This window comes from Alternaria infectoria (assembly GCF_024043175.1).
Source record: "Alternaria infectoria strain BMP 0036 chromosome Unknown scaffold_16, whole genome shotgun sequence".
Lineage (NCBI taxonomy): Eukaryota > Fungi > Ascomycota > Dothideomycetes > Pleosporales > Pleosporaceae > Alternaria > Alternaria infectoria.
In genome coordinates, this window is record NW_026250705.1 from 576,761 (window position 1) to 604,137 (window position 27,377).

The window sequence follows — 27,377 nt, forward strand, 5'->3', positions numbered from 1 at the left end:
ATGGTAGGATGGGGGATCAATTCAAGATGAGACTCTCAGTATCCGATGCTATGCTAGTGAACATGAACCCTGGCGGTAGATGAGCCTGCTTGTAGTTCACGATACTGTTCCAGTGAAAACTTCGTATCCAGTAGGTGCTCCGTATTCAGCATTCCATGCGCGCTGCCTGCTGTACGATGCCACAACGTGTCTTTGAAGTGTCCTCAGTCGAGCGAGATGACTTCGTCGGTGCTGGTAGGGAAGCAGCGTCGCTTCGCGGGTCGCTCCTCTACCATCTCTACGTCTTCGTAGTCATGGTCGTCATCGGGGTGGTCGCGCTTACGAGACTGGGTCTCCTCGTGCTTGAGCTACGGTGTTCTGTAAGCTTGCGTCTTGACATGATGTAATGAAGAACACTTACGTAGATCTTCTGCACCTTCTCCTCCGACAGATCTTCCTTGAAGGGCTCTGGGCTAGGTGTGCGGGGGATTATGGACAGGTACTTGAGAGCTTCCTTCGACCGGTATCGGAACTCGATCTCAGCAAGAGGGCGGGAAGGGCTGTCGACATAGTCTGCGTCCATGAATGTAACGGGTGCAATGCGGTGCAGCGGGTCGAGGCTTCCAAAACTGTTAGCGCTTTGCAGGGAGGAGGTTATGCTATACATACGTTGTCTTGTGCGAGACAGATGAGCCTTTCAGTGCCTTCTCAGGGACCTCGTCGTACTCTCGCATGGACGGCACGTCCTTCCACGCGCGGGCGAAGCGTACGTTAGTGACCCGGTGAAAGGTGATTGAGATGTTGCCAGTCCATTTCAGCTGCTTCCAAAGCGCGTGGTCAATCTCGTAGTTGTCATCATCTGGATCTGTTAGCGGCATGGCACCAATGCGCACTGGCTAGACTTACGGGTGTTGAGATCAGCGAAGCGGAAGCGCTGGCCGAGGTACTTGTGGCCGATGAGCGCGCTGCTGTCGTTGACCTGTCTTGTGATGCCGTAGAGGTTGTACTTGTGCCTCTCGAAGATGAACTTGCGCATGTCAACACCGTCGATGTTGACAATGACCTTGATGGAGTGGCGGTCGAAGACGTAGCCGGGGATGAAGAATCGGACGCCAAACTGCTCGCCCGCTTCAGCCTCGATGTAGACTACCTTGGACTCGGAATTAGCATCTTCTCGGTCAGCATGTTCTTTGACGGGGCGACCGTCCACGAGGACGGCCGCCTCGAGTTTGGGGAAGAGGGGATGGGGGGCCATGACGAGAGGTTCGGCTGTGGTGAAGAAGAGTCAGAAGAAAAACTCTACTTAAGTCGCGCTCTGCGTCCAAACAAACGGTGTTGCTGGGGAAGGAGCAGTGAGTACGTAAGCAGCCACGTGCTTCATGCCCAAGCGGAAGGCACGACGCGACACTGGCCTCACCATCTTCACCGCTCACCTCATCTATCTGTTTGACCATTCATCTGGTCAACGTGTAGCTTACAAGCGCCGCTCACCTTTCACTGAACGTCACACCAAAGTTCTCTCTGAAGGTATACAGTGCCTTTCCATCTCTTACAGAAACATTTGTAGCGCAGCGTGTACCTCCAGGGTACACTTTTGATATGCATAAACCAAATCGTATAAGTGTCTGTGTATGACCAGGGTATATTATGATATACGGAACCCACAGTGTATAAGCGTATGTATATCTCAACAGCCATTCTGACAGGAGACTGCGCGAGACGCTGACGTCATGTAGCCGCCTCTCCCGTCCTAGATGCTGTTGTTCGCTACAAAAGAATGTTCCCAGGCCGTAGCCAAAACTCCAATGATGCAACGCTTGAGTGAGAATGAATAGTAAAAGAACGTGTCATGAAGTCTCGTAATCATATCGTAAGTGTCGAACGGGTAATAGGATGCTAGTCGCTTTCCATCTTTTCCTCCGGTACTGGTTCATTCAATCGTGCTTGTCGTGACTTTCTTCGTAAGAATGCTTGCAGAGAGAACATCACCAGCAATATCAGTGCGTTAACGGTCATTACGATCTGCAACCACTTGACGGTAACCTGTAATGATGTTAGTGAGTCGTGTCGCGATGTACTTGCTTGTAACTGACCGCCTCGGCGCATGCTACGCTGGCATTTTCACGGTCTCCCCTCGGGATAAAGCCCGGTTGGTAATTGCATGTTGCCATCTCGCGCGTACAGTACACGTTGGTGTTCATTTGACCACTCATCATGAGCCTTTCGGAAGTGCAGCCCCACTTATCGTCGCCTCGCTCGGTGTAGTGAAGCACGACAGCTGCGATAGCCGTGGCGGAACCAGCAATAGTGGTGACAACAATGCTGAGCATCCAGAAGCGACGTGTGCTCTACTGGACATTAATGTGAGTGCTTCGGCTTGAGGTCGTTAATACATACGCTATTGTATTGCGAGTCCATATCCGGTTTGCGCAGAGTACTCCAGGCAATAAGAGCCACCACGGCTGCCGTCAGGTTCAAGCATCCGGATACAATAGTGGCATCTGTCGGCGCCTCTCTGAAATAGACAATCGTGTCATCGACGACATATTGTTGCAGCCGGTCATTGAACTCGCTCGTTACTACTTTGAGACCTCGAGGAATAACCCAGTCTGTAAGGATCCAGTAATGTGTTGTCAACGCCACCGAGACTATCGAGAGAAGGAGGAAGACGATCGACGGAACGAGGGCGAATTTGAGGATATTGTCATATCGAAGCATGCTGTCGTTTGGGAGTCGGTCCTACACCGGGGAAGGACGCTGAAAGTGATCGCCGGATTCCAGAAAGCGGAATGGCAGCCCGTAAAGACATGGGCATGGCCCTACCTAAAATAAGGCGCGACGCTCGTCCGTTCCCTGCTGCGCCGTTCCAACTACCAGCGCGGATGTCTAAAAGCTTGTCCGGGGCTCGGCGCTCATCATGACCCGCCTTTGGCACAGCCATGTCAGACAGTATCGGGCTGCGCTATGCGTGATCGACGTGACAATAGCAATACTTAGAACGACTGGATATTATGAGAGCCTTCCTGTCGCACGATTGTCTTTCAGAGGCCCTCGCCGCCTGCGCCGTGAAGAGTGCCTGATGTATCTGCCGTGTTTGTATAGCGTCCCAGCCACTCGCGCCACGGGACTCACCGCATAATCGGCAGTGACTCCGAAACCTCTGACAACTGAAAAGACGCGCTCCATGTCCGCGCCGCTGGTCGCCTGGCTGGGCGTAAAGAAAATTGGACTATGATTGGCAATGTTTCCATGGACGCAGCTCTAGTTGGAGTTGAACAACGTCATCATAGCCCCGTGAGGGAGCGAGCCGAGTTCCGTGGATGGTATTGCCAAGACTCACGTACTTGCTGATTTGCCGGCCTATCCGACACCATGGCCCATTGCGCACATACATCACCACTTTTGGCTCAACGTTAAATGCAGGTACGTAGCGGGGAAACTGGGGTTGGGGGTTGGCACGACCAGCCTCGAGATATCTGCATTGTCGATGACGCAGTGAGTGCACGTGCTTCATGGTCTAGGCGGCGCTACATCCGCGAGCCAACTCCATCTTTTGCACTTGCATCGTAATATCATTTCCATACAATGCGTATTGAGTGACAGGTGTCTCACACTACCGTAGACATGACATTGATCGGATATACTGAGTACCTCTTGCATCTCGAGGTCGGTACCGTCGACCCACGGCTCCTGGAATCCACTTGCCCCGAATAATCAATCTCGCCGGACTTGACACATAACACAGCTAACCCTTACCACTCGAGCTTTCCTCCGCTAGCAAGCTTGTAACCAAGCAACCACAAATTTTAGGTTTGGGCTCCTTGACGAACCGGTTACTTCCATCCTCGAATATGCTCTTTCGTCTCGACCCTCTTTTCACGAGCCGGATCTCGAAGAAGTGCGTTCTTCAGAACGATGTCAATTCGCACTTGATTCGACCTCCTGAATAGTGACACACGGCATCTCCCTCGAAAAGTGACAGCGTATTCCCCGGAGTAAGATCTGCGAACTCTTTTCATATTGCGGGTCAACAAGCACCCTCACATGCCGTAGCGATTGGAGCAACTCCCAATCAGCTTTGTCTATATGCTCTATGAGACTGAGCATACAACCTGGCATAGCCAACAGCGAGGTCATGAGCTTGAGGTTGTGAGCTCCCACAATCTTTACAAGCCTATCCCAGAACCAACAAGAGGTGATATCGAAGGTGCAGGTACTAATGAAGATGGAAAATGCTTCATACTTGATCTGACGTGACACGTAGAGTAGAGCTGCAGATTTAGGTGGGGGTCGCCGAGGAGTGCCAGTGGGTTCGTATAGCGAGATGTGGACGGTGGAATCGGTGAATGTGTACTCGTAGATCTTGACTCGAAGCTCTACTGGGAGCTTCAAGAGCGGGGACATCAACTGGTTGCGTCTAGCACTTCTGTAGTGTTAGCAGTTGGATAGGTATGTTTGCGGCATATCTTACATGATGTTGCACTCTTCGCCGTTGCGCAGAAGCGGGACAGACGGGGTACGATGGCCCGTCAATGACATGATATCAGGCCGGTGTTACTAGGTTCCTGTTATATAATTATGGGTCTCGAGTAGAGCTGTTGTGTGGTGAAGGAAGCAAAGCTTGCTCGCAAAGTAGTCGCGTCAAGACATTGATAGCCACAGCTGACCCGCCTCACAATGCCATTTCACGCCAATTGCGAACATCAATTTGGCCTTCACTTTGACCTTCACCTGCGCGTGGAACAAACGCTTAACAGCGCAACGTCACAGCAAGGTTTCCAGTCACACAACACTGACCAACACGAAAGTCACAAAGAAAGCACAAAGACAAGTTCAACAGTGGAGAGAAAACAAATCTCCAATTCAAAAGGATATATACGAAGTAATAGAAGATATTTACAAGAACAGATGAATCCACACACCTCTAAGCAACAGCTGACTCTATCAGACTCGCTTAGATCTTTCCGTAACCAGCAGACTGCTGGACGTTCTTAGCGCTGGCAGCGGTGCCGGCAGCGGCAATGTTCTTGCCCTTCATGCCAGCAAGGATGCTGGTGTCAGAGCCAGCAAGAGTACCAGAGCTGCCGTAAACGTTGGGCTCGCAGTTGCGACCCATGGCAGACTTGCAGGCAGCGCCGTTGTTGCCGACAGCGAAGACCTTGCCGGGAAGGCCAGACTGAGCAGCCTCCTTGACATTCTGGAAGACGTTGCCCTCAGCGATGATCTTGGCGCCAGAGTCGGCCTCGAAAGCGTGCTGGGAGTTGGCGTAGAAGTAGTTGTTGACGGCGTGGAGGAGGGTGTTACCAGCAACCTTGGGCGAGCGGCCGGAGGTGTGGTGGATGTAGTTGCCCTTGAGGGTGACCATGTCGTTGGCACCGGTGAAGTACATGCCCCAGTAGTGGTGGCTGTCGCAGGTAGCAGACCAGGCGGTGGCACCGTTGATCTCGTTGTTGGTGATGGAGACCTTGCCGGAAGCAGTGTTACCGAGGACAATATGCTGACGGGCGATCAAGTCGGTGGTGACGTGGTCAATCCAGATCATGTCGGCGCCGTCGACGGTGATGGCATCACCACCCCAGACGTATTGAGGGTTGATCTCAGTAATGCGGATGTTCTGGATGATGATGTTCTTAACGCCGCCAGTCATGCGGAGACCCTTGCCCTTCATAACACCCTTGGTGCCTTGGCCGATGATAGACTTGTTGCTCTTGACGGTGATTCCTAGTACACCGGCCTTGTCGTAGGTGATGCTACCAACCTTGGGAGCGCTGGCCTGGTAATTGTCGCACCATCCGTTCTGGTTGATGGCGATCTGGCAGCCGGAGCCGGTACCCCATGGGCGGCAACCGGAGGAGGTAGCCTTGCCCTCGGTACCAGTGAAGTCGAAGGTCTTGGTGAGGACGATGGTGCGAGGGGAGTTGTCGCCGAGATAGCTGATGAGCTGAGCGGTGCTGGTCGGGTAGACGGGTGCGGCGTTGCCTCCACCAGTTACACCTGGAATGTGTTAGCATAGAGCGGTGATGAATATGGCACCGAATGCTTACCCTTTGCAAAACCCTCAGCAGCGCCCTTGACGGCATCAGCAGCGTTGACGCTGGAAGCGAAAGCCGCGACAACGGCGGCGAAGAGTTGGTACTTCATAGTGAAAAGTTATCGAGTCGAAGATAAAGAATGGATAGCAAACACAGTTTGCTGAAAAGAATGACAGGTGATGAATGAGAGAATGAGAGAATGATGCTAAGAACTGGATGATACGATAGCCGGTGGCTGTCCCGTTCCTTTATATCTCGTAGGATTCTTGGCTGGTGTTTGAAGCACGCCCCACTCACTCTACCTACGGGGGTATGTTCCTTCCGAGCATGCACCTGGACCCTTTGACGCCGTTCATCACCGACGGCAGTGGGTATCGGACAATTCGAATCGCTACTAGAAGCCAGGACGCGCATACCAGTGCCTGGAGCGGGCGGAAAGATACTTCCACCACCAAAGAGTCATGAACATGTCGACAGTGCGTAGTTTGGTGCTCATGCATCCATGGATAGGTTGATTGATGGGCGTTTACAAACAGAATGGCGTTGCGGAAGTAGCTTCGCAACGAGTCTAGTCCCGGCAGTCCCGCTGTTGTCGTTTCATGAACATAACAGGGCAGCCACTAGCTCCACAAAACCGTGCCCGGGCCAGACTCGACGGAAACATATTGATTAAGCTTATCCGACATAAGATGACAGGACTGCCCCTTGCGGGAGGGTAGAAGACCTGGTCTGTGGCTCACGAGGCTGAGCTTTGCGAAATCCCGGGGTTCTGTAGGAGTGATTGTTCCGATAGGTGGAATCTGCAACAGCAACCAGGTTTGTCCGAGAGCGCAAGGCTGACGAGAGATGAAATGTGATGAACAAGAGGAGAAGACAAGACTAATCAAGCATTGCCTGAATCGTTCTTCATCATTGCGAATGTCGTTGGTTGCAGTGGTGACGCGATCAGTTAGCGCTGTCAGCTGTCACGGTTAGCAAGCGCGCCATCCACCAAAGATTCCCGGGTTGGTGGACGCGCAAACTTTCCATCTTTAAGTTTACTTCCCGGCTATAGAACGGGTGGTGGGAGACAACATCGCACGGACGGGTTGTGATGGTGATGGTGTTGAAGCATCGAAGATGGCGGACTGGTGAGGATTGGTCCGATGCGACACTAGCGCGTTTTACTTGCGGTTAGACGCCCACCACGTGGTTCTGCATGACGCCTTTCCCTACTCTCCAGTAGCTAGCCACGACAACGAAATGAAGCGACTCGCAGCCTGAACCTCTCCTCTGCGAGACTGCATAACCCAATTACGCAGCTCAACGTCGACTAATCACTAGATCGTGGTGCTTCCACGCGTTTCCCAGCAGCATGTGGGACCAACCACACAAGAGCAGCCGAAGCCGTCAGAAGCAGAGCAGCTCACACCGTGCAGCACCGAGATATAGTAGCCAAGTCCCGCGTAGTTACCGGGATACCCAGCATTCAGAAAACTACGTCTCGTCGCCCACGAATTCGAGCTCGGACTACGACACCCCACGTCGTGGATACTACGAAGATTTACCCCCCAATCATAGGCGACATGTGAATCGGGCTATGGCATCCGAATACGCTACGCAGACAAGAGAACCAAGGAACGTGTACGATTTCTCACAGCATCACCCAAGGCATCAACCACGACCGTCTGGGCGACCACAGTATCGGGCTCAGTCTTCAGATCCAGACTGCATCGCACAAGATTCTCAGTCTGACGAAGATTACATAGCCACGCCTGAAGTAAAGAAAGATGCTTGGAAAAATCGTGGGTCTCGCTACGATGACCGTTCCACGGACGATTCCCTGGGCAATGGCTCTCCGATCCGCCGCCCTCCTCCAGAGAACTACAGTGATAGTCCCCCCTCAGACTATGCTCCTCATCCCAAAGCCAATTCCGAAGATCGGAGGGTAAAAGCAGGCTGGGGCAATAGTGATTCCTTCAGCCAACCGCCCCGCCTGAACCCTAGGGAACACGAGAACTACCGCGAAGCAAAGCAATTTCTCGACCGCTTCCAACAGCTCCACACTCATACAACGGATCGGTCCGACACCGAATCCTACAGCGATGGTAGCCCAGCGAATCGCATCCCAGTGAATCGCCAAGACAGATTCTCCGGGCGACACCCAGACCCTGAGCAAGATGATGAAGATGACTACGCGCCAAGTCCACACAATTACCGAGAAAGACACCATAGTCAACGCACTCGTTGGAGGAATGGAGAAGAGTCTTACCACCGATTCGAGGAGGATAGCCGCCGCAACCATCGTGAGCCTCGTACAAGGAATCCAGATCCCCGATCTGTCCGGCCCAGTCTACACCGCCCGGGCAGCTCCTTCCATCAGGCCAGCAGCTTCTCAGCTCCTCCTCCTCCTCCAAGACATGTAGACCACTCCCGTCACCGACGCAGTTCAACATACTCAAGCGATGACGACCATGCAACGTACTCCGACCATAGACCTGGCGCCCACACAGCCGCATTGTCAGACATAGCATCTCGACCCAGCTCCTCACACTCCGACCGCCTCTCCCGCGTCCCCACAGCCGTAGACTCAGAAGACTACCATTCGCCACCCCCTGCAGTACCTTCACCACCACCTCTATTCCGACGGCATCGAGATAGCGGAAGCGACTACGCCCCCATGCCCGGCGCCTTCCGAAGCGTGAGTAGGAGTCCAAGTCCCTATGCACCAGTAAGGGGAGGAGGAAACAGGAGTCCTTACATGTCATCTCCTGTTCGTAGTACACCTGTTAGAAAAGGGAGGGGGATTGGGAGGTATAGAAGTGACAGTGATGATAATGGTGTAGCGGAGGGGAGCGACTATCTTCCTAGTGATAGCGAGGATGATGAGCGGATTAGTGGGGGTGGGAATGGCGTGGCGGAGGGGAGTGACTATGCTTCTAGCGATGATGGGCGGAGTGATGTTTGTGAGAAGGATCCTTGGGGTGCTAGGGTTGCTGGTGTTGAGAGAGCAGGTGCTGGTGGGAGGGCATATGGGAAGATGTGGTGATAACGATGGGAAGGGTGCGCGTGAAGATGATGAGATGAAGCTTGACGAAATGATGTAAATGTGTAACGACTTGGTAATATGATGTTTCTTTCTTATTTCATCCCTAGGTGTGGTGGGACGACACAACTACCATCACATCAGCACCCCATTCATTGCTAAACTAACGTGTGCATACTCGTACACTCGTGCTGCTTCGCCAAATGCATGCCATTCGATATCCAAGCCGAAGCACCTCACTCTGCCATATGATACAATGCCTCCTCCATGGTCTCGTTCATGTGTTTCTAAGCACTGACTGTCGTCGCTTCCGTAGCATCAGGCACACCCGCCTCAGCCAAAACTTGCTCTGGCTTGAGTTCAGCCGTCGACATGGGTCCCTTCGGCCACGGCTTTCCCCTCGCATCCTGAACGCGAATGATCTGGTTCTTCGGTCCAGGCACACAACCTAAAAACAAACTGTTAGCACCAACTCATGTTTGATCGTGATATGCATCTCGTACCTTGAACAACCACAATACCATTCGGCTCGTCAACCTGCAGCACCCTCAAGTTCTTGACCGTTACACTCTCGTTTCCCATGTTACCTGCCATGCGCTTTCCAGGCAACACACGAGAACCCGAACCCTGGGAACCTCCCGCAGAACCCATACCACGATGCATGAGCGATTGACCGTGAGAAGCTGGTTGACCACCGAAGCCGTGTCGTTTCATGCCCTGCACAAATTACCCGTTAGCATTCCATCCCAACTAGCACTGCCCGTCCTCATGAACAGATAGAGACCCAGAACTTACACCAGCGAATCCCATGCCCCTACTTATCGCCTTAACATCCACCCACTGCCCCTTTGTAAACCACCCCGCACCCACCATCTCCCCGACACTAACGCCCAATCCCTCCTCATCTTTAACCTTGAACTCAACAACCCATCTCTTGGGACTCACGCCCGCACCCGCAAAATGACCCAACATAGGCCTCGTAACATTCCGCGCTTCTTTCTGCCCAGCCCCGATCTGGACAGCCCAGTACCCGTTTATATCTCTCCGCTTATGCGCCACGACTTCATTGCGGTCGAGTTGCAGAACAGTGCATGCTGTGCGTTTCCCCGTTTCGGGCTCGTAGATCGATGTCATGCCCTTCTTCAAAGCGAGAAGACCAGTTCGCAGGGGCGTGCTGTGGGCTTTTCGCTCGAGCGCTGCCGTTGATGTGCTGGTGAGGGCTTCTCGCGCGGGGTGATGTGCGAAACGGTCGGGTTTGGGACCGAAGGTAGATTTTATGGTTCGGATCGATGTGTATGCGATGGCGGGTCTTGAGGAGATTTGTTGCGCATTTTGCTGGAGGAGGCAGCGCGCTGATGAGGGGAGGAGGAAGGACGGCGGTAGTAAGCCCCAATTGAGGGGCGCTTTGGGCGGCATTGTAGTCGTGGTGTTGTTGCGTTGGAGATGCGGCGCTGGCTTGTTCGCCGCGGATATTTTGAGATTCCCGGCCTGAAGCTCAGATTCAGTGCACGGGCCATGCTGCGCACGTGTAGTTCTGTTCACGGCCAAGATCTGAGCTAGGCTCAATGCACACTAGTAGGTCATGGCGGGGTAGGTAATCGCAGTCATGGAACATGCATGTCTACCCGCGAGCAGGCAAATTCAGCATGTCTGTTCAATGAAGCGCAGTTATTGATTGAAGCGACCGCGTGTAGGAGATGTTATGTTTTTGAGCTTTTAGAGCCATGTCCAGCAGGCACAAGGTACCAAGATACAAGGAGACTATACAAGTCAGATACCACCCGTGCTCAACGTACCACTATATACTGGTTCCTCTCTCCCTTCCATAAATAACAAGAAATTTTAGCAATGGGTATCCTCCAGTTGTAGAAACACCGAAACTCCTGCACCACACAGTGGCGCTTAATATGACATACATGACCCATATCAAATAGGTTAACTCGACCCCGGCATCTCCTCAGCGCAACAAAACGTCTAAAAGACAGTAGAAGCGCAAGACGTTGTCACGTTGAACAACTTAGAGTATATTGGTGGCGGGGTTCCCTTGCACGATGCAATTGGCGGGAAAAGACTACGCGAGGTCAGTATAAAAGTGCTTGAAAAAATGTGGTGATGAACTTACGCTTAAAACCACAGAACCCGGACGCACTATGGTGTTAGGACCGATCTGGACTCCAGCCGCGATCATGCAGTGATCACCAATGTACACGTTCTCCCCGATAAGGACCTCCTGCGCAACCTCTGTGCCGCCGTTGCTGCCTTTTGGGGATTTTGTATCGGTCGGCGTCTTCAGAGTCTGTATAGTGACTCGAACCCCAATCTTGCAGTTCCTTCCGATGGCAATCCTCGCCGAGTCATGAAAACGACAATCAGCGCCGATGACGACATTCTCACCCAAACTCAGATGGTAGCCGTAGTCGCAAGCAAAGGGCGCAGCAACATGACAGGTCTCAGCCATATGAGTTTCGATTCGTCTCCCTTCCTCGCCTCTCTTACCCGCGTTCAGGATTTGTTTGAAAAAGTGGTCGACCGTGTGACTCGATAGAACGTTGGAGGGGTTGACTTTGCCGTTGAAATAAGATTGTGCTTGCGCGCTCAAATGACGCTCTTGCATCAAGGCCTTGTCAAAGGGGTTGAATGGCTCTCCAGCAAGCATCTTGTCTTTTTCAGACCTGTACATGGTCGATGTAGACGTCGAGGAGTAGCGTGTCGGTGAACGCGTAGGTGGCAAGGATGTTGGTGGTGGTGGAGGAGGCTGATGCTGCGGTGCCACATGCAGCTGCTGGATAGGCTTGGCGGCCCTAGAAATGTGTTAGCTGATGAAGTCCGAGTGTGTCCAAATTCAAGTCAAAGATCAAACACATGAAATAGACATGATCTGATGTCGAAAAGTTGTTGACAATTCGGTCGGTTCCCAATCAGAAGAAAATACTCACATAGTGGTAGGGACAGCAGTGTTGATAGCGAGGTGGGTCGTGCTTGGCGGAGCATGGTGATAACCACGAGAACTGTGGTGAGGCTGCTGTTGCTGTTGATGCACAGGTCTATGGTCCAGGCTTGAAGGCCTTTCATAGTGGTTGACCGCAGGTTGCATGTACTGTACTGATGGTGGTGGTGGCGGCGGTTCTGGCTGGTAGGCAGCTCGAACTGGTGGCGGTGCAGGCGCAGAGTCACTCCAAGGTTTCCATGACTTGCGATCGATACCATTGGTTGAATGCATCTCAGAGTGTGTGTATGACACTTCAGTGCTATGAGGTGGTCTGCAGTGAGGTGTGTGCGTTTCTTGACAAGTTGGGCACGTAGGGTAGGCAGCGAGCTTGTCCTTGGCTATCAGTGCAGGTGGTTTGGCGGGTCCATTCTTCGGCCAAGGTACCTTGTTGGCATAGCCTTCACAGACAAAGCCACCGCGTGTGCAGTTGTTGCCTGATAGAGGTCAGACTTGGTCAGAACAGGAAGCCATTTTCAAACGTACATTCTGGTTTGGCCTCGTCGCACTTCTTCTTCCTCCTACGGCATGTTCCACAGCCAGTCTTGGTGCGGTTGGCAAATTGCTGTGGAGGTTAGTATTGGTCAGGGGTTAGGCTCAGGGTACATACCCGTTTTCGCTTCTTGAGCTCGACCTGTACACCAGCCCGCGTGAACTCAGTCTCTTCGATCATGTCACGGCTAAGAGACTGCGAATCAGGAGACATGTCATTGGTGCGGGTGTGCTCGATAGGACGCGATTCATGGCGTTGAAAATGCTGATGGGCTGCGTGAGGCAATTCACGGGGCTCGGTTTGCCAGCGTCGTTCAGCGTCTGGACGACCTAGTGGAGGCAGAGTCGGTAGTGGAGGGGCTTCCATGCTCATGGTTGTGTTGCGGTTCAAGGGCTGGTATGGAAGTGGAAGTTGCCTGGGGCCAGCGGTCCTCTGATCAGGGCTGTGTTGGCCGTAGGCGTCTTCTTCGGAGCCGGAGCGTCTTCTCTTATTTGGGTGTTCAGGAGAAGACCTTGTCTTGTCTGAACTATCAGGAGATCGATCTCCACTGCCAACAGTGGACGAACTCGTGTCGCTCTCTGGGGAGCGGGAGTGATGTTTGGGCTCAAGATCTGGGGAGACGGGACTCCAGGCAGAAGGTTTGGCGGCAACGGCTGGCTTCTTCTCGTCGGGCGGGCTCAGAGACAATCGACCATTGACGGAAGTAAACGCAGGGCCATGGGGAGCGGAATTAAAGGCGGGCATATGCAGTATGGTCGACATGTCCAAGGCGGGATATCAGAGCTGGGGGTCAAGGCTGGATAGTCTACGGAGTCAAGTCGAATCTACGGCGGGCTATGGGGAGGGTGTCCAGCGACCATAATCTTGGTGTCTCGTTGGGGTCGTGAGAGTCTTTGCAGTGACGATCTTGAGTGATGCCGGGGACAGTGTCGTGGTTACACTGTAGCGTACTCGGAGTAAGATGAGTTCAACGGTCAGGTCAGGCACCGTGCGGGACTCGATGACTGGTGGCCCGGGAGTCGTCTGTGCTCTTCAGAGTCAGTGTGTGCGTAGAGGGAGGATCCCGGGGTTGGCAGCGCGGGCGTGGTGTCGTTCGGGCGATGCGATGCCAGCGAAGCCGCCTCTCCACGGCGGGGGCTGTATATGGCGGGAAGACAGTATATGGCGCGACGAATGTGGGAGGGGCGACCCGACGCCAGACGCTGGCCACGGATGAGCAACAGGATTCAACGGAGGGCGGCTGTTCGCTCCTTCTGCTGGCGCACACATGGGCTCTACACATCCCGGGCGGCCACCCATGTCGTCCCTTCCTCATTGGCCCGAGCTGCAGGCGGCCCCTGCCCCCCGCGTTTATCTGTCCCACCCGGGCTGGCACAGAACCATCACCGAACACCTCGTAGAAGGACCACAGACGCGGTTCCTTCGACTATCTACATAATAGACCCTGCATTTTGGCCGCTGCCACGTTTTTTTGGCGGAAAAGTCGCGTCTACAGCCCTACAGCCGTTTTCTGGGTGTGAAGGAGGGTAGAGTGGGCGGAGAGGCCTCCAGGATGGCACAGACGGCTGCGTGCGACCAGCGCTCCCGGCGTGCTGGCATGCGAGGTTGATCCACCAGGAATCGTTAGAAGGATGCAAGCCAACGCGGAAACCTCACATTAAAGTGCTGTGTCGTTGTTATTGGCGCTGCCCAAACCTTAGCTTATCCACCTGCTCCATCGCCAAACGCAGTAGCCGCGCTGCACGCCCGCGCACCACCAAACTCTTCACCAGACCGCGGCACCGCAGCCTGCCCGACACATAGCGAGCACACAAAACAATGGCAGCCCCCGCCTGACGGCGCCCGCGACGCCTGCGATGACGGCTGCGAATCACTCCGACTCACCACCACGCGCTGCGTATCGCCCGGCCTCCCGCGCGCTTCCATCAAGGGGTGCCGTCATGGCCCATCGGCACTGCCTCCTCCTAACCGCCTGCTCAGAGGCCTGCTGGGTGCCTGCCTCCGCCGGTTTCAAGGCCAGCACCAAACAAGAAGGCGCTCATGGGTCTCGCCGTGTTTCATTTATCAGATCCACGCCGCACACCTTCCCACCACGCCCACCCGTCCTATGCCCTTAGCATCATCAATATGCTCGGCTGCGGCACTGCCATAGGCCTAATGCTTGTGCTGCGCTCCATATCCAAGTCGCGAGTGCCACTGTCTGCTGCGTGATACCCTCCATGGTTGGCTGCCCGGCCCGTCTCGTACACCTTCATCTATGGGCGCTTCGCGTGCAAACTTTGCTCGCCAGGAACCCGCCCGCTCAATATGGTCAAACCTCCACCACTACATACGTCAAGAGCCGCGATGTCTGTCCTCGGCTAATTGGCAGGTGCGCAACTTACCCGTTGTATGCTGTACGGAGCACTGTCTGACTCTCACGCGTTGCTCGACGATCGGTCATGCGTCTGAGCAACCCCGGTGCGTCAGCCAATAGCACCTCATCAGTTTCGCCACGCATTGCACACGAAATAACGCCTCGTTAAGCGCGGCCGTTTGTCGGCTGCGACTTGTCGCTGTAACTCACTGCAAATGTGGTTCGTGTTATGCGTGCGCAGCTTCTTCACAATTCCATCAGTCCGTCTCGCTGGTTCTCGCGGCGCGTTCCGTTCCCGCTAGTGATCAGACAAAGACCTGGACCTGCGCCGCAGGCCGTACGGCATTGTCCTCACAGCTGTGCCGCCCGCTGGATTTCCAATCCGCTGGATTCCAAGAACGGCTCAGCCCTTGCCATGGTGCTCACGGAGCTGACGTCTGCTCTCTCTCAGCCTCGCCTCATCCTTCCGCTATATGACTCGAGTAGCGACGGGAAGCGCGGAACAGCGCGCTTGTCACCAACGTCTACATACGCCGCCCACCTCCGTGCCAAATCTCGATTCTCCATTCATATTGATTGTGGAGCGCCACCTTCCGTGACCAACCTGACTGCGATGATGTCGCACCTGATTATGCATTTATCTGGACCTGTTATGCAAACTCAGATGATCACGCTTGCTGTTGACGTCGTCGCTGGGTCCCGAAACAAATACCCACGGTCGCACTAACCCATCGCGAGCATTAACAGCATGCAACAGCTCAAGACTGCTCACAGCGGTACTCGCGCTCTTTTCGCCGAAGAGATTCGGCATTTCTCCAGACACGGCCTCACCGACAGGATCCGAAGGATTCCTCTTCGGTAGAGTGTTGCGGCCTGAGTCGGACGTGGTCCAGATTTTTGTCTAGTGTGCTACACTCAAGCTTGATAGCTTCACGACACCAGCAACCTTTCTGTACTAAGGTTTCCAAATCACAAAACGATACTCTATTGCCATGTCGGACATGTAGTCCAGCAACGTTGCTTCGCGCAATCTACCCATTTGGCCATTGTTGCTCGGGATGCGAGTATGCCGGGCTGCGGCACAGTTCGCCAGCAATTCCGATTACGTATGCGGCGTTGGCAGGATGCATAGACCAGACGGATTACCAACGCACCTCCCCGGCGTAAGTTGTTGGGATCGATCAAGAATTTCGATGTACTGGCGAGGGAACTACTGGTGAACTCATCGTTTCCCGACAATATGGTACCGACTGTTCGCTTCAACCGATTCCGCAACTTTCGCATCAGACAACGACTACTGAGAACTGCGTTTCTAGCGAACAGATTCGGAGCAAACTGGTGTAACGTACTGGATGCTGATTGCAGGATCGCGCGCTAGTACACGACGATTACTCCGAAGTCCGCCCTGTTGCAGCCAAACGAGCCCTTCCAATGTTTACGCCCGGCAGGTGAACAGCACGCCAGGCTCCCGGATAAGCAAAGCCTATCGAGATATGTAAGGGGTTATTTACGCCCTGTCCGTGCCGCATTTACCAAGCTGTCGGGACATGCGGTGATGCACTTTGGAGACGAGCATACTTTAGCATTCACCTTGCCTACTCGATTCGGACAATGCTATTCTGACACCAAGAAGGAAGATTATTGAAACATCAATAACACGACCAGCTCCGACTACGGTAAAACGTCATAGTCTCTATGCGCTGCTTGATGTGGGCGAGTCAGCGCTTACCGAAGCGCTTAAGGTTTCACAAGATGCGTAGACAACTGCCGGCCGCTTTGAACCGACATCCTCATTCTGGCGACACGCGGTGTGACGGATCCGCATAATGTGAGATCTCACCCGCGTATCGATCGTCCAATCAAACAGGAAGGACGTCCGATTCTACCATTCTACGTTCCGGGTATTGATCGTTGGTGTCGCCGTCATACCGAGCATCCGAACTGTCACTTAGGGTTGGAATTCTTGGGATCGGGATTCTGTCCTCAGCGAAGGGTTCAAAGCTGCGTGTTCACTGTTTAGCATATGCTGACTTCAAGGGATATCCTAACATAAGTGAGTCGGTCCGAAATCTGATTACAGATGCGATAGACGTACGATACAGACGCGATGCAGGTTCCCAACATCTGTTGGTACCCAAATATGACACGCCATTACTCGTCACACCGCCAGAGACAGAGTATTGTCACCAGAGACTTGGGAGGTGTGGAGACGATCATCAGGTAGGCAATTAGTATATGCCGTGTTGCGGCTAACTGTGTACATCCTGGACAACTAACGGCGTAGCTTAATATAGAACGCAACGATATTCGGAAGCCAAGTAGTCCGTTCCCCAATGTCAAGGCCGACTGATTGTCGGGAACACCATACCATTAGTCAGATGGTTCGAAGAATTATCCTAAAAAGGGCATGCGCAAGTTTACCATCGGCACCCTGTGATCAGGCTCTTCATGTCGCATTAACAATGTACTCCGAATTACCAACTGCTTTAGTCTGGCACCCGAAACTCTCTGATTTCCATTACTCATATGCTAGGTGTACATTATCTTGTCGCCACCTGGCACTTCCCCGCCGGCTTTGAAGAGTGACACTCGACTCGATTACCAAACAAATTTACCGCCATCAAACTAGAATCTTGGTCTTTTGGACATGGCTATGCTCTACTCCCAACAGTAGTCTTGGACAATTCCCAGCGGTAAGGCTCAAACGCTCGCTACCTCCACAATGACCGTCGCTTTACTTTCATAACGGAGAAGTTGGTCAAACACTTCATGCTGTTCCACCACCGATCAAATTACCTAGGTATGATCGTGCTCTCTTCTCCCATAGGTTCCCCTCCATTACTATACCATCTGCTTCTCACCCAGCTTACATTTCAATGCAGACGAACATTGGCAGCATCTTGTATTACCTTACTCCTGTAGCTCTCATCATGCATGCCAAATCAGCTAAGCAACAAGTCTCAACTCAGACAGGATACGGCAGCATCTCCGCGTACTTCTGTACTTCTCATCACAAACTCCAAATCACAAATACACAAATCAACTCTTCACTCAAAACTCTTAGTCAATATGCCATTCGATGCTATTTACTCCACTCTCTCGCCTTCCAATTCATTCCTTCCCTCTGCTCCGCCAACCCACATAATATACAAACCGTCTTACAAAAAGGGTTTCCCACAAAGATCCAAATTTGGGGGGTATCAGAAAAATGCGCGCTCTTGTTTGCTTGCTTCGGGGGTTAAAAGAACAAAAAAGAGAAGTGAAAGCCCTCCAATCCTAACAGTCTCTCTTTCTCTCTACTTGCACACTTGCCATCCGTGTCTGTGTTGGATCGTGGGTATACATGCTCTTTGGCATGGTTGACCCCGTTCCTTGATGTTGCAGCTTTGGTGTCTGCTGCTGCTCTCCTCGTTTCTGCTCTCCCCCTTCTTCACTCATACGTACCCAGACTGGGCGATTTGCTGGTTCCACCATCTATATGCAAACTCTAGTCCGTCTTCCAGTGACTTGTTAACCGGCCGTCGTCATCTGCGTTTGAGATCTTCAATTCGATGGCGTAGAGACCCATTGTGATACCCAGATTAATCCATCTCCAGAAGTTGCCGCCGGCATCACCACCTTGGTTCGTCCACCACTCGCCTGTCACGGCACTGCCGTCGCCGCCGTTTCCGCTGGCAAAGTGCTGCATCAGCAGACTGGTGTAGACTGCAATGATGATGCTTGGGCTGAACCAGGTTAGGAAGCCCAGGATCTTGGAGGTCTCGTCGTCATCGTCTAGACTGGGTTCCTGCGATAGTGCGCGAGCGCCGCTTTCTCTGATGGCAGGAATGATACGCGCCGCGGCGTACATGACGAATACGCGGTAGGCGAGAGAGATGATTACGGAAGGCGTGATGGTCATAACGGCACCGACCATGAGGTTGAAGCCGGTATGGGCAATGGTAGGCAGAGAGCCTAGCGCATGGAGAAGTGTAGTGTATGAAGCCATGATGATAGGTGGTAACGGAGGAAGAGCGGGATCTGAAGGAGCGCTCGACTCGGCGAGCGAGCCTGGCGATGGCTGGTAGTCGGTGAAGATCTGGTAGATGCAGAGAGTAACATAGGCGAACTGCAAGCATTAGCAAAGAACGTAGTTGGTGAAGGTCAGACTCACCAAAAGCGAAGATTCGACCGGGTTGCCCCTAGCACTGACGATACCCCATCCGCCGAGGAAAATTGCGGTTGTGATAGCGACACCGATCAGGATGGCGTCGACGTTGCTGATCTCGGGAAAGGTAGTGATGCGCCAGAGGAAGTAAACGGAGGTCGAGATGATGGACGCGGAGGTGATGAGAAGGCCGATCTGGGGATATCAGTATATTATTTCAAGCAGAGAGAAAAGTCGTACCATCCAGCTGTCACCACGTTCCTTGTTTACAACCCATTTGGTAATCTGGCCTGCGGCTTGAATGACCAGAAGACTGCAGAAGCCCTCGGCGATCTGGAAGACGGGTGTGCTGTATCGCAGAGTCTTGTCCCAGGCGCCTATCGACGCACTCTGCAGCAGTCCTTCACTCCCAAAGATCCATTCCTGGACACTCTCAAAGTCGGCTCGCTTGCCGCCAAAGGTGCGTTCCACCCAGCCCGAATTGGCGTCGGCATCGATGGAGAACTTGTTGAGACTCCAGATCAAGAGGGTGGGTATGGCCAGCCACTGCGCCCAAGCTATTACATTACACAGAAACCATCTGAAGCGCGAAGAGTCTGGCGTGGCCAGGCGCAGTATCGAGTAGACGAAGTAGTAGGCGCTGAGGGAGAGGGAGAAGGCGAGGCCACAGGTGCGGCCGCCAATGTCGAAGGCGAGGGGTATGGTGAAGATGATGGCGCCGAGGAAGGTTGTCGACGAGACTACCCGCGATGCTGTAGCCCACATGCGGACGCCGTCGTCGCCAAGCTCGTGCAGCGACGAGCGTGGCGTCTGAGCGGGGCGGCGGGGGAGGTGCGAGGGGATTGAAGCGCGATGGACGCGCAGGCAGCGCGGGAGAAGCTGGTGGGAGTCACTCGAGGGGGAGTGGGCGTGCGGGAGACGTGGTTGAAGATTCGCGAGCAGCGGCCTGGCTATCGATTATCTTCACGTGTCAATCTCGCTAAGTGCAATGCTCGAGCGTCGCGGAGCGGGCTGCACTGGGCTTGGGCTGGCCGGCGGCTGGGGGTGAGGTCGCTCGGCGGGGAGCAGGCTGCAGGGCGAGGAGCGGTGCAGGAGAGACTCTGGTATTGCTATCGATACGATATTGAAGCTGCTCTGTGCGAGTAGGCACGACTTGGGGCTACGGATGGATGCGTGCTCGCGTGCGCACTCGGGGAACAGCGCACGATGATGATGGCGACGGCGCGAGTCTAGGCCTGGCCGTCCTGCGTCTGCCGTCAGACAGTGTCTTGAATCCTCCTGCCCTGCTCTTGCTGCCTCCGACTGTGACGAGCTGGCCGTGCTTGCTTTTGCGTATCCCACCTACTAGCGCCCGCGGATCCTGCCAAGCCCAGGTGCCCGCGGCGGGACCGTCTTCTTATGCGAAACTTCTACTAGCAGCAATTGCATGTTCAAACTACGACCTTTGTTTGCCAGACCCTCGCGAATCGCCTGGAACACATACAAGCCACCCACGCCAAACTACTTTGCCAACTTCTCTGCAAACTACGCCCGCACCATGGCCGAAAGCCCCACCAAGAAGCTCAAGACTGACGTGCCTGTCATTGGTACGCACAATGGCCACTTCCACGCCGACGAGGCCCTTGCCGTCTCCATGCTGAAGGAGTTACCCACCTACCGCGACGCTCAGCTCATCCGCACCCGCGACCCCGCCGTTCTCGCCGAATGCCACACCGTCGTCGACGTAGGCGGCGAGTACGAGGACGACAAGAAGCGCTATGATCACCACCAGCGCGGCTTCGAGGTCGTCTTCCCCGGCCACACCACCAAGCTCTCCTCCGCCGGTCTTGTCTACATGCACTACGGAAAGGACATCATCACCGCTGTGACTGGTCTGGAAGGCGCCGACCGTGACCTCCTGTACGAGAAGATTTACACGGACTTCATCGAGGCCTTTGACGCCAACGACAACGGCATCAACGTTCTTGCGCCCAAGGACCTAGAGAAGGCGGGGCTGGAGAAGAAGTTTGAGGACCGCGGCTTCAGCATCGCCAGCGTAGTAAACCGCTACAACTATGGCAACAAGTCGCCGACTGCAGACGAGACCAAGACCCCAGAGGCCAAGCAGGCCGATGAGGACTTCCGCTTCACCAACGCATCTCGCTTCGTAGGCGAGCAGTTCCGCTGGGAACTCCTCGACCGCGCCCGGTCGTGGCTCCCCGCTCGTCACCAGGTCAAGCAGGCCTACGACGCGCGTCTTCAGTACGATCCCCAGGGACGCATCCTAGTCCTCCCCGAAGGCATGCCGTGGGCCGACCACCTCTACAACTTCGAGAAGGAGGCACAACAGCCACAAGGCGTTGCCCCTCAGGTTCTTTACGTCCTCTTCCCCGAAGACAAGCCCGAGGGCAAGTGGCGCATCCGTGCCGTCAGCAAGGAGAACGGTGGCTTCGAGAACCGCAAGGACCTGCCCGATGCGTGGAAGGGTGTGCGCGACGAGCAGCTCGACCAGGTCTCTGGTATCCCGGGCTGTGTCTTTGTACACGCCGCTGGTTTCATCGGAGGAAACAAGACGTTCGACGGTGCGCTCGCAATGGCGAAGAAGGCATTGGAGTTGTAGATGGTTATGATGGAGTGAGACGAAACATTGGGTTGAGCGTCTCCCGCGAAGCAACGAAAGTTGCTTACACTTTGCATATGCATGGTTGGCGTTCTGGCGCTTTCATACAAAAGTTATGATACCAACGATACACTTGGTTAGATGAATCATGAAAATACATGATCAGCCGTCGAAAGACGACAATGGCTTGCTCTCTTCTTGCAATATGTTTTGTGTATGTCTGGATTGCAGCCTTAGGGCCTTCACTCGTTTGTATTGGGGTTATCACAATGCTTGCTCATTGTAGCAAACTTAGAAGATGAAGAAATCATTCTGAATTCTATCCGTCATTGATGTGTGATACCATCGTCCACGCACTGGAGACACGCATAACCGAGGACCTCACGCCCACTAGAGACGTCGTGGATCACTGTCCCAAGCCAATAACCGCCTTGCGCACACGACAGCCGGAAGACCCTGATTCTTAGCTTGTTGCGCGAGCCAAATGCGCAGCTAGATCTTCAGTGCAAGCTTCAGGTACTCCACGCCCTGCGTCAAGTCTAGAAGAAGTCCACCAACGAGACCCGGCCAATTCGGGTCGAGACGTCATACGGGGAGAGTCGGGATGACTGGGCCAGACGCCGCTGAGGATGGCACACGACTCGTACCCGCGGCTGTCAGCGTCTCGGCTGTGATTGGCTGGAAAAGTGGAAAGGCGGCTGTCCGTGGCGAAGATTTTGTAGATCCGCAAGACGTGAGGTCGGATAGAAGGCTCTCGTACACTCGTTTCACATTGCTTTCTTACCAACGAACCAGAACATCGCGACTTTCTTGCTTTTTGATTGTTTGACAACGCATCTGTGTCTAACTCCTCACACCGCACTTTAATCGGCACGACTTTGCGGAGAAACAAGAAACAAAGATACAGGGCACGAGCGGTGAAAAGCGTTGAGCACTTCCCGCTTTCCCCGACGATCGTTTATCGCCAGCGCACGGCCTGCTTTTCGGCCTTTGCCCACCCGTCTCCAAACCTTTTGCACCCTTCACAGTTCACAATCCACCTAAACTCCACACCACAGCTATCACAGCTCATCAATACATACCATCGGATTCTCGGGTCCGAATCACTGCGAACACGTCACATCGAAGCGACAACGAACATTACCCGACCCACACGACAGCGCACACGACCACACGATGAAGTACTTCCAGCAGACAGTCGACTTCGACTACACATGGGAGGAGGTCTCGACGAGCAACTGGCGCAAATACGGTCCCTGGAACGAGAAGACACCCCATGTCATCGCCGTCGACACATTAAGCCGCTCCGTCGACCCAGCCACAGGAATTGTAAGTGACTCCTTCTTTCACATGTCAATTTGGCGCGCCCCACCAGCCTCACCGAGCAGAAAACTAACACACCTCAGCTCCGCACCGAACGTCTCATCACATGCCAACAGTCGACACCCAAATGGATACAAACCATACTCGGCGGCCAGGACACCTCCATGGTCTACGAGACCTCCTACGTCGACCCCGTCGCCAAGAAGCTCACCCTCTGCTCCATGAACATGACATGGTCCGACCTGCTCAACGTGCGCGAGACCTGCATCTACCACCCCGTCGCCTCATCACCCGATAAGACCGCCTTCACCCAGCGCGCCGAGATCACCGCGCTGTGCGGTGGCTGGCAGAAAATCAAGAACAGCATCGAGCAGTTCACTGTTGAGCGCTTCCAGCAAAACGCTGCTAAGGGCAAGGAGGGCTTCGAGATGGTGCTTGAGCGCGCGCGCCAGGTATTCCAGGAGCAAAGAGAGATTCTCGCGCTGCAACAAGCGCAGCAGGACAGCCGGATCCTTCGCCAGGCCAAGATATAAGGATGAAGAACAACAATCCGCAACATCTCGAGTTGACAGTCCGACTCGCAAGCGCTGCGAATTTTCCGTCCAACATCACCACACGGTCTTTCGGTCCACTCCGCTCGATCATTTCCCATCCATCTCGACTCTTCCATTTCAACACCATTCAAGCGTTCTTCATACCTGGGTGGGATCCTTCCTTTTTTACTGCAAAAAGTGCACTTCAACGGCGTTATCAAAAGCATGGGAGAGGCGCAGATACCCTTTTCACTGCATACTAGACGCCATTATGCATTACATACACGATAGAGACGAACCCATATACAAAGAAGCATTATTAGATATTTGGAGTAGTCAAATGAAAGATTATCATCGAGATTGGCTTGTTGCTGGTGTGGATATCGACGTGCGAGATGAGTTTGGGTCGACCATTCAACCAAAGTGAAGATGCCGTCACTACTGTGGTCGAAGGGTAGGTGATGGCATCTACTTGTAATACATCACGCACACTATCCAAACGGCAAAAAGACTCTCCTTTCAACTCGCGTTTATCCCCTCCATCAACTTCAATACCCTCATCCCCAATCCCATTTCTGTCCTCATCCCCATCCTCAACTACCACAAACAGCAACAACCATGGAACACCGCCCCCTCAAGCGCCGCCGCCGCCGCACCTCCAGCATCAACGATCACGACCAACCAAGCCGAAAATGCGTCAGGTCGATGTTGAACGAACTGCAACGAACGGCCGAAGAAGTCAGATGCGCGCTTAATGCTGCTACCTGTTTGTCTGTGGAGGAACGGATGCGTGGTGCGCTGATTATTGATCATGTGGAGATGATGTCGAGGATGATGGAGAGGGATTATGGGGTTGGGGATGGGGATGAGGAGATGGGAGAGGATGACGAGGAGGAGTATGAAGAGATGGAAGAGGATGAGGATGAGGAGATGGAAGAGGACGGGGACGGAAACGAAGACAACGCTGGGGGTGATGTCGAAAATGTCGCGGTTGACGAACCCGAGCTTCCAGTTATCAAGGGTATGCGTGGATTTGTAGAGGAGAAAGATGAGAATGAAGGGAGTGGTGGAAAGGAGGGTGGTGATGAAGATGAAAATGGATATGGTGATGGAGAGAAAGAAGACGAAGATCCTTGGTCGCCTTGGATTAAGAGGGGAGTGAGCTTTTCAGCGGGTGCAATATGTACGGCATGCACGGAGAGTGAGGGTGGCTGAAATTGTTTCCATTGCAACGTCGCGACACATGAGAGATTTAGTGTATGGATGGTTTAAGATGGGTTGAGATGGGTTGATCACGTGGGTGTAGGGCCGGGCATAGAGATCGCGAGACGGTCATGTGTTCAACGAACAACGTTTGCGTATTATGTTCTTTTGAATGAAAGACTCTTGATAACCTTACTTTGTTGCGGGATAAAGCTACGTGCGGAATTAGCCATATCGCAGAAGAGATGTTCAAGGGGAATCATGAAAGGGTCTGTGTGTTGGTCCCGAACGCGCAACAGGAAGGCACGATCTGTATCCGCGCTACACGAACTTGTCTTCATGGCATGGACTGTGATGTATAAGAGGAGCAATGAAACAATCACCTTATGTCTCGACAAGGTTCAAGATCCATACGGCGGATACCCCGCAAAAGCAGCTGTTCTCCTTGTCGCGTCCATGCCCAAACTACCTAGGCACGTCATTTCGGACCGTCTCGCGACGCGTAATTTCTCGCTCTTTCCGCGCGACAATGTCGTGCGTTATCTTCTTCTTTGCGCAAACTCATCGTCTTTAGCATCCGTCCATAAGGTAAAACGACTATGGAGCCACCTCTCAAGCGACAACGCGCTGATAGCGCCGAAACCGTGCCCTCGCATCCAACTCATAACGCGTCAGATGCAACACCAGCTCCAGCAGCCACATCATCTACAACGCATCCGACCATCCCGGCCGATGATCTATCACGTATGGTATATGCCCTCGATAAGGCATCGATAATCAACGAAGATCCGGAGAAATACGGCCACAACCTCCTCATCAAGCTTGCCGTCGAGGACCCCGCCATTACAGCCACGATCAAAGAAGCCCATGACGCCCACGTGGAAGAGGAGAAGAACCGGGTCGTTGAGTTTCAAGACGTTATTGATCAGCTTCGCAACTCTATCCCTAAATCAGATGAAACCATGAAACCCGAAAAGATACCTGTACGATCTTACCACGTTGAGAAGAGGTACAGAACCTGCATGTACCGAATCTGCGATCGAACATACGAATATTCGTCTTTCGGCACCAAGAAAAACGCTTTGGATGCGTGGAGGAATCTCCTCGTCTTGCTAGTCCAGATACCGGACAAAAGATTGCGGGCCGCAGTCATTGATCGTATCAATCTCGAAGAGGCGTGTAATTTCCTGTCCCATCCCTGGACTAGAGGCATGGAAGACATCGTACACTCCTTAACGCCAGCGCAGCGCGAAGAGGTGTGTTTTATGCCAGTGGATGGAGCGACGGTTACATATGATAAGTCTGGACGTTCGACAGGCGCATTCAAAGACAAGTTTACCGAGGTGACGAGAGAATTAGAAAAGGCGGACTGCCGTATCCAATGGGCTGCTTTTTGGGGGCCGTTGATGGTATGGCCGGTGGATCCCGAGATCGAGGAAATGAATGAACAGTATGAGATGGATATGGAGGGTGCCTACGAGGATGGTGATTACGATTGCTAGCAATCGACGTAAGGGCTTACAGATAATGAAACATTCTTAAGCTAAAATCCTAGAAGGCCTACTAGGAATCTTGCGGGACAGACCTATTGTTCGGATAACTTTGTTGCTAGCTCACCCCCTCACTCGTGAAGTTTATTTGGGTCGACCCCTCAATCTTGGTGCGCATGCCATCAGCACTAATTGTGATGACTTGCGAACACCTTCAATGAACGATGCAACACCGAAATACTCTTAACGTCGCTTCTACACACTGCAGCAAACATGGGGCGCACACTGAAGCGACGACGTCTACTTCCCGACAGCGATTCCTGTCCTTCAGACGACCTCTATTTTAGTGCAAGCCCGTCGCCAGAGGACACGCTCCCCCAGTATGACCTTGTTGCAGCCATTCAGATGCTCGATAATAAGCCCGGAAACACCTCGAAACGCAGCTACAGCCAGCGTCTACTCCTTCAGCTTGCTGAGGAGAATCCAGCCATCGCGACCAAGATCCGACGATCCCTACACAAGCATAAAGGCGTAGACATCAGCTTCCAGCCACATATCACCGGCGTCAACGGCATCAACGGCAGCATTCGCAGAGCTGCAAATAATGTCTTTCACGAAAACGAAGACTGGGCCTGCAGTAGCTTATACTGCGGCACATTTGGTATTATTAAGGAGATTGTCGATGAGGCAGGCAGATACACATCCTCGTTCGCGACCAAGGAATCAGCCCTGCGGACGTTGTTAAAGCTAGCCCAAGCTTTGTTGAACATCAAGGACGACACCTTGAAGGAATACGCACCGAGTTATCTCGCCTGCAACAAGAGCGGTTTCCAGAGAGCTGTAAGGCGTATCTTCTTCACTATGAGCCGAGCTGAGCGGAGGGAGATGATCAGAACGACGTGGGGCAAACTTACGCTGCTCCAGAAGATGGATGACCTGAGTGGGAAGTTGGATGCGGCTGGGTTCTTCACGGGTTTGGGTCGTGTTCTGGATCATGTGGAGACGTCTCTGGACCCCGATCTTTCGGAATTGATGAATGATGAACAACTTCTTGCTGATGAAGAGCGCGCGGATAGGGAGGCGGAGGACCCAGCCTGGCCTAGAGTATCTTTGGAAGAACGAGCCGCGAGAATGAGAGCTGCATGGCGTTTGGGGTCTAAGTGAGCTGCAGGGGTGTGAGCTTAAGGCGTGTGTGTGTGTGTGTGTGTGTG

At 53.4% G+C, this 27,377-nt stretch overlaps 9 protein-coding genes across 9 annotated transcripts; 4 read left to right on the forward strand and 5 right to left on the reverse strand.

The window, feature by feature from the left end:
* Window positions 1–277: 277 nt before the first annotated feature.
* Window positions 278–713, reverse strand: J4E92_008440 (uncharacterized protein; the record flags this gene model as incomplete). Its single annotated transcript, XM_051499792.1, has 2 exons — window positions 278–608; window positions 706–713. The coding sequence occupies 2 exons, from the start codon at window positions 711–713 to the stop codon at window positions 278–280; spliced, it is 339 nt and encodes a 112-aa protein (XP_051350168.1).
* A 134-nt stretch (window positions 714–847) lies between these two features.
* J4E92_008441 (uncharacterized protein) lies at window positions 848–1,437 on the reverse strand (the record flags this gene model as incomplete). The annotated part of the gene is made up of 2 exons (XM_051499793.1): window positions 848–1,248; window positions 1,431–1,437. The coding sequence occupies 2 exons, from the start codon at window positions 1,435–1,437 to the stop codon at window positions 848–850; spliced, it is 408 nt and encodes a 135-aa protein (XP_051350169.1).
* Window positions 1,438–4,933: 3,496 nt separating this feature from the next.
* J4E92_008442 (uncharacterized protein) lies at window positions 4,934–6,120 on the reverse strand (the record flags this gene model as incomplete). Its single annotated transcript, XM_051499794.1, has 2 exons — window positions 4,934–5,973; window positions 6,024–6,120. The coding sequence occupies 2 exons, from the start codon at window positions 6,118–6,120 to the stop codon at window positions 4,934–4,936; spliced, it is 1,137 nt and encodes a 378-aa protein (XP_051350170.1).
* Window positions 6,121–11,107: 4,987 nt separating this feature from the next.
* Window positions 11,108–12,552, reverse strand: J4E92_008443 (uncharacterized protein; the record flags this gene model as incomplete). The annotated part of the gene is made up of 2 exons (XM_051499795.1): window positions 11,108–11,708; window positions 12,548–12,552. 2 exons carry the CDS (start codon window positions 12,550–12,552, stop codon window positions 11,108–11,110), a joined length of 606 nt encoding a protein of 201 aa, XP_051350171.1.
* A 5,806-nt stretch (window positions 12,553–18,358) lies between these two features.
* On the reverse strand, window positions 18,359–19,783 carry J4E92_008444 (uncharacterized protein; the record flags this gene model as incomplete). Its single annotated transcript, XM_051499796.1, has 3 exons — window positions 18,359–18,979; window positions 19,025–19,213; window positions 19,259–19,783. 3 exons carry the CDS (start codon window positions 19,781–19,783, stop codon window positions 18,359–18,361), a joined length of 1,335 nt encoding a protein of 444 aa, XP_051350172.1.
* Window positions 19,784–20,555: 772 nt separating this feature from the next.
* On the forward strand, window positions 20,556–21,617 carry J4E92_008445 (uncharacterized protein; the record flags this gene model as incomplete). The annotated part of the gene is made up of 1 exon (XM_051499797.1): window positions 20,556–21,617. One exon carries the CDS (start codon window positions 20,556–20,558, stop codon window positions 21,615–21,617), a length of 1,062 nt encoding a protein of 353 aa, XP_051350173.1.
* Window positions 21,618–22,793: 1,176 nt separating this feature from the next.
* Window positions 22,794–23,473, forward strand: J4E92_008446 (uncharacterized protein; the record flags this gene model as incomplete). The annotated part of the gene is made up of 2 exons (XM_051499798.1): window positions 22,794–22,946; window positions 23,024–23,473. The coding sequence occupies 2 exons, from the start codon at window positions 22,794–22,796 to the stop codon at window positions 23,471–23,473; spliced, it is 603 nt and encodes a 200-aa protein (XP_051350174.1).
* A 1,732-nt stretch (window positions 23,474–25,205) lies between these two features.
* J4E92_008447 (uncharacterized protein) lies at window positions 25,206–26,178 on the forward strand (the record flags this gene model as incomplete). Its single annotated transcript, XM_051499799.1, has 2 exons — window positions 25,206–25,210; window positions 25,311–26,178. The coding sequence occupies 2 exons, from the start codon at window positions 25,206–25,208 to the stop codon at window positions 26,176–26,178; spliced, it is 873 nt and encodes a 290-aa protein (XP_051350175.1).
* A 370-nt stretch (window positions 26,179–26,548) lies between these two features.
* J4E92_008448 (uncharacterized protein) lies at window positions 26,549–27,330 on the forward strand (the record flags this gene model as incomplete). Its single annotated transcript, XM_051499800.1, has 2 exons — window positions 26,549–26,556; window positions 26,616–27,330. 2 exons carry the CDS (start codon window positions 26,549–26,551, stop codon window positions 27,328–27,330), a joined length of 723 nt encoding a protein of 240 aa, XP_051350176.1.
* Between the last annotated feature and the right edge of the window lie 47 nt (window positions 27,331–27,377).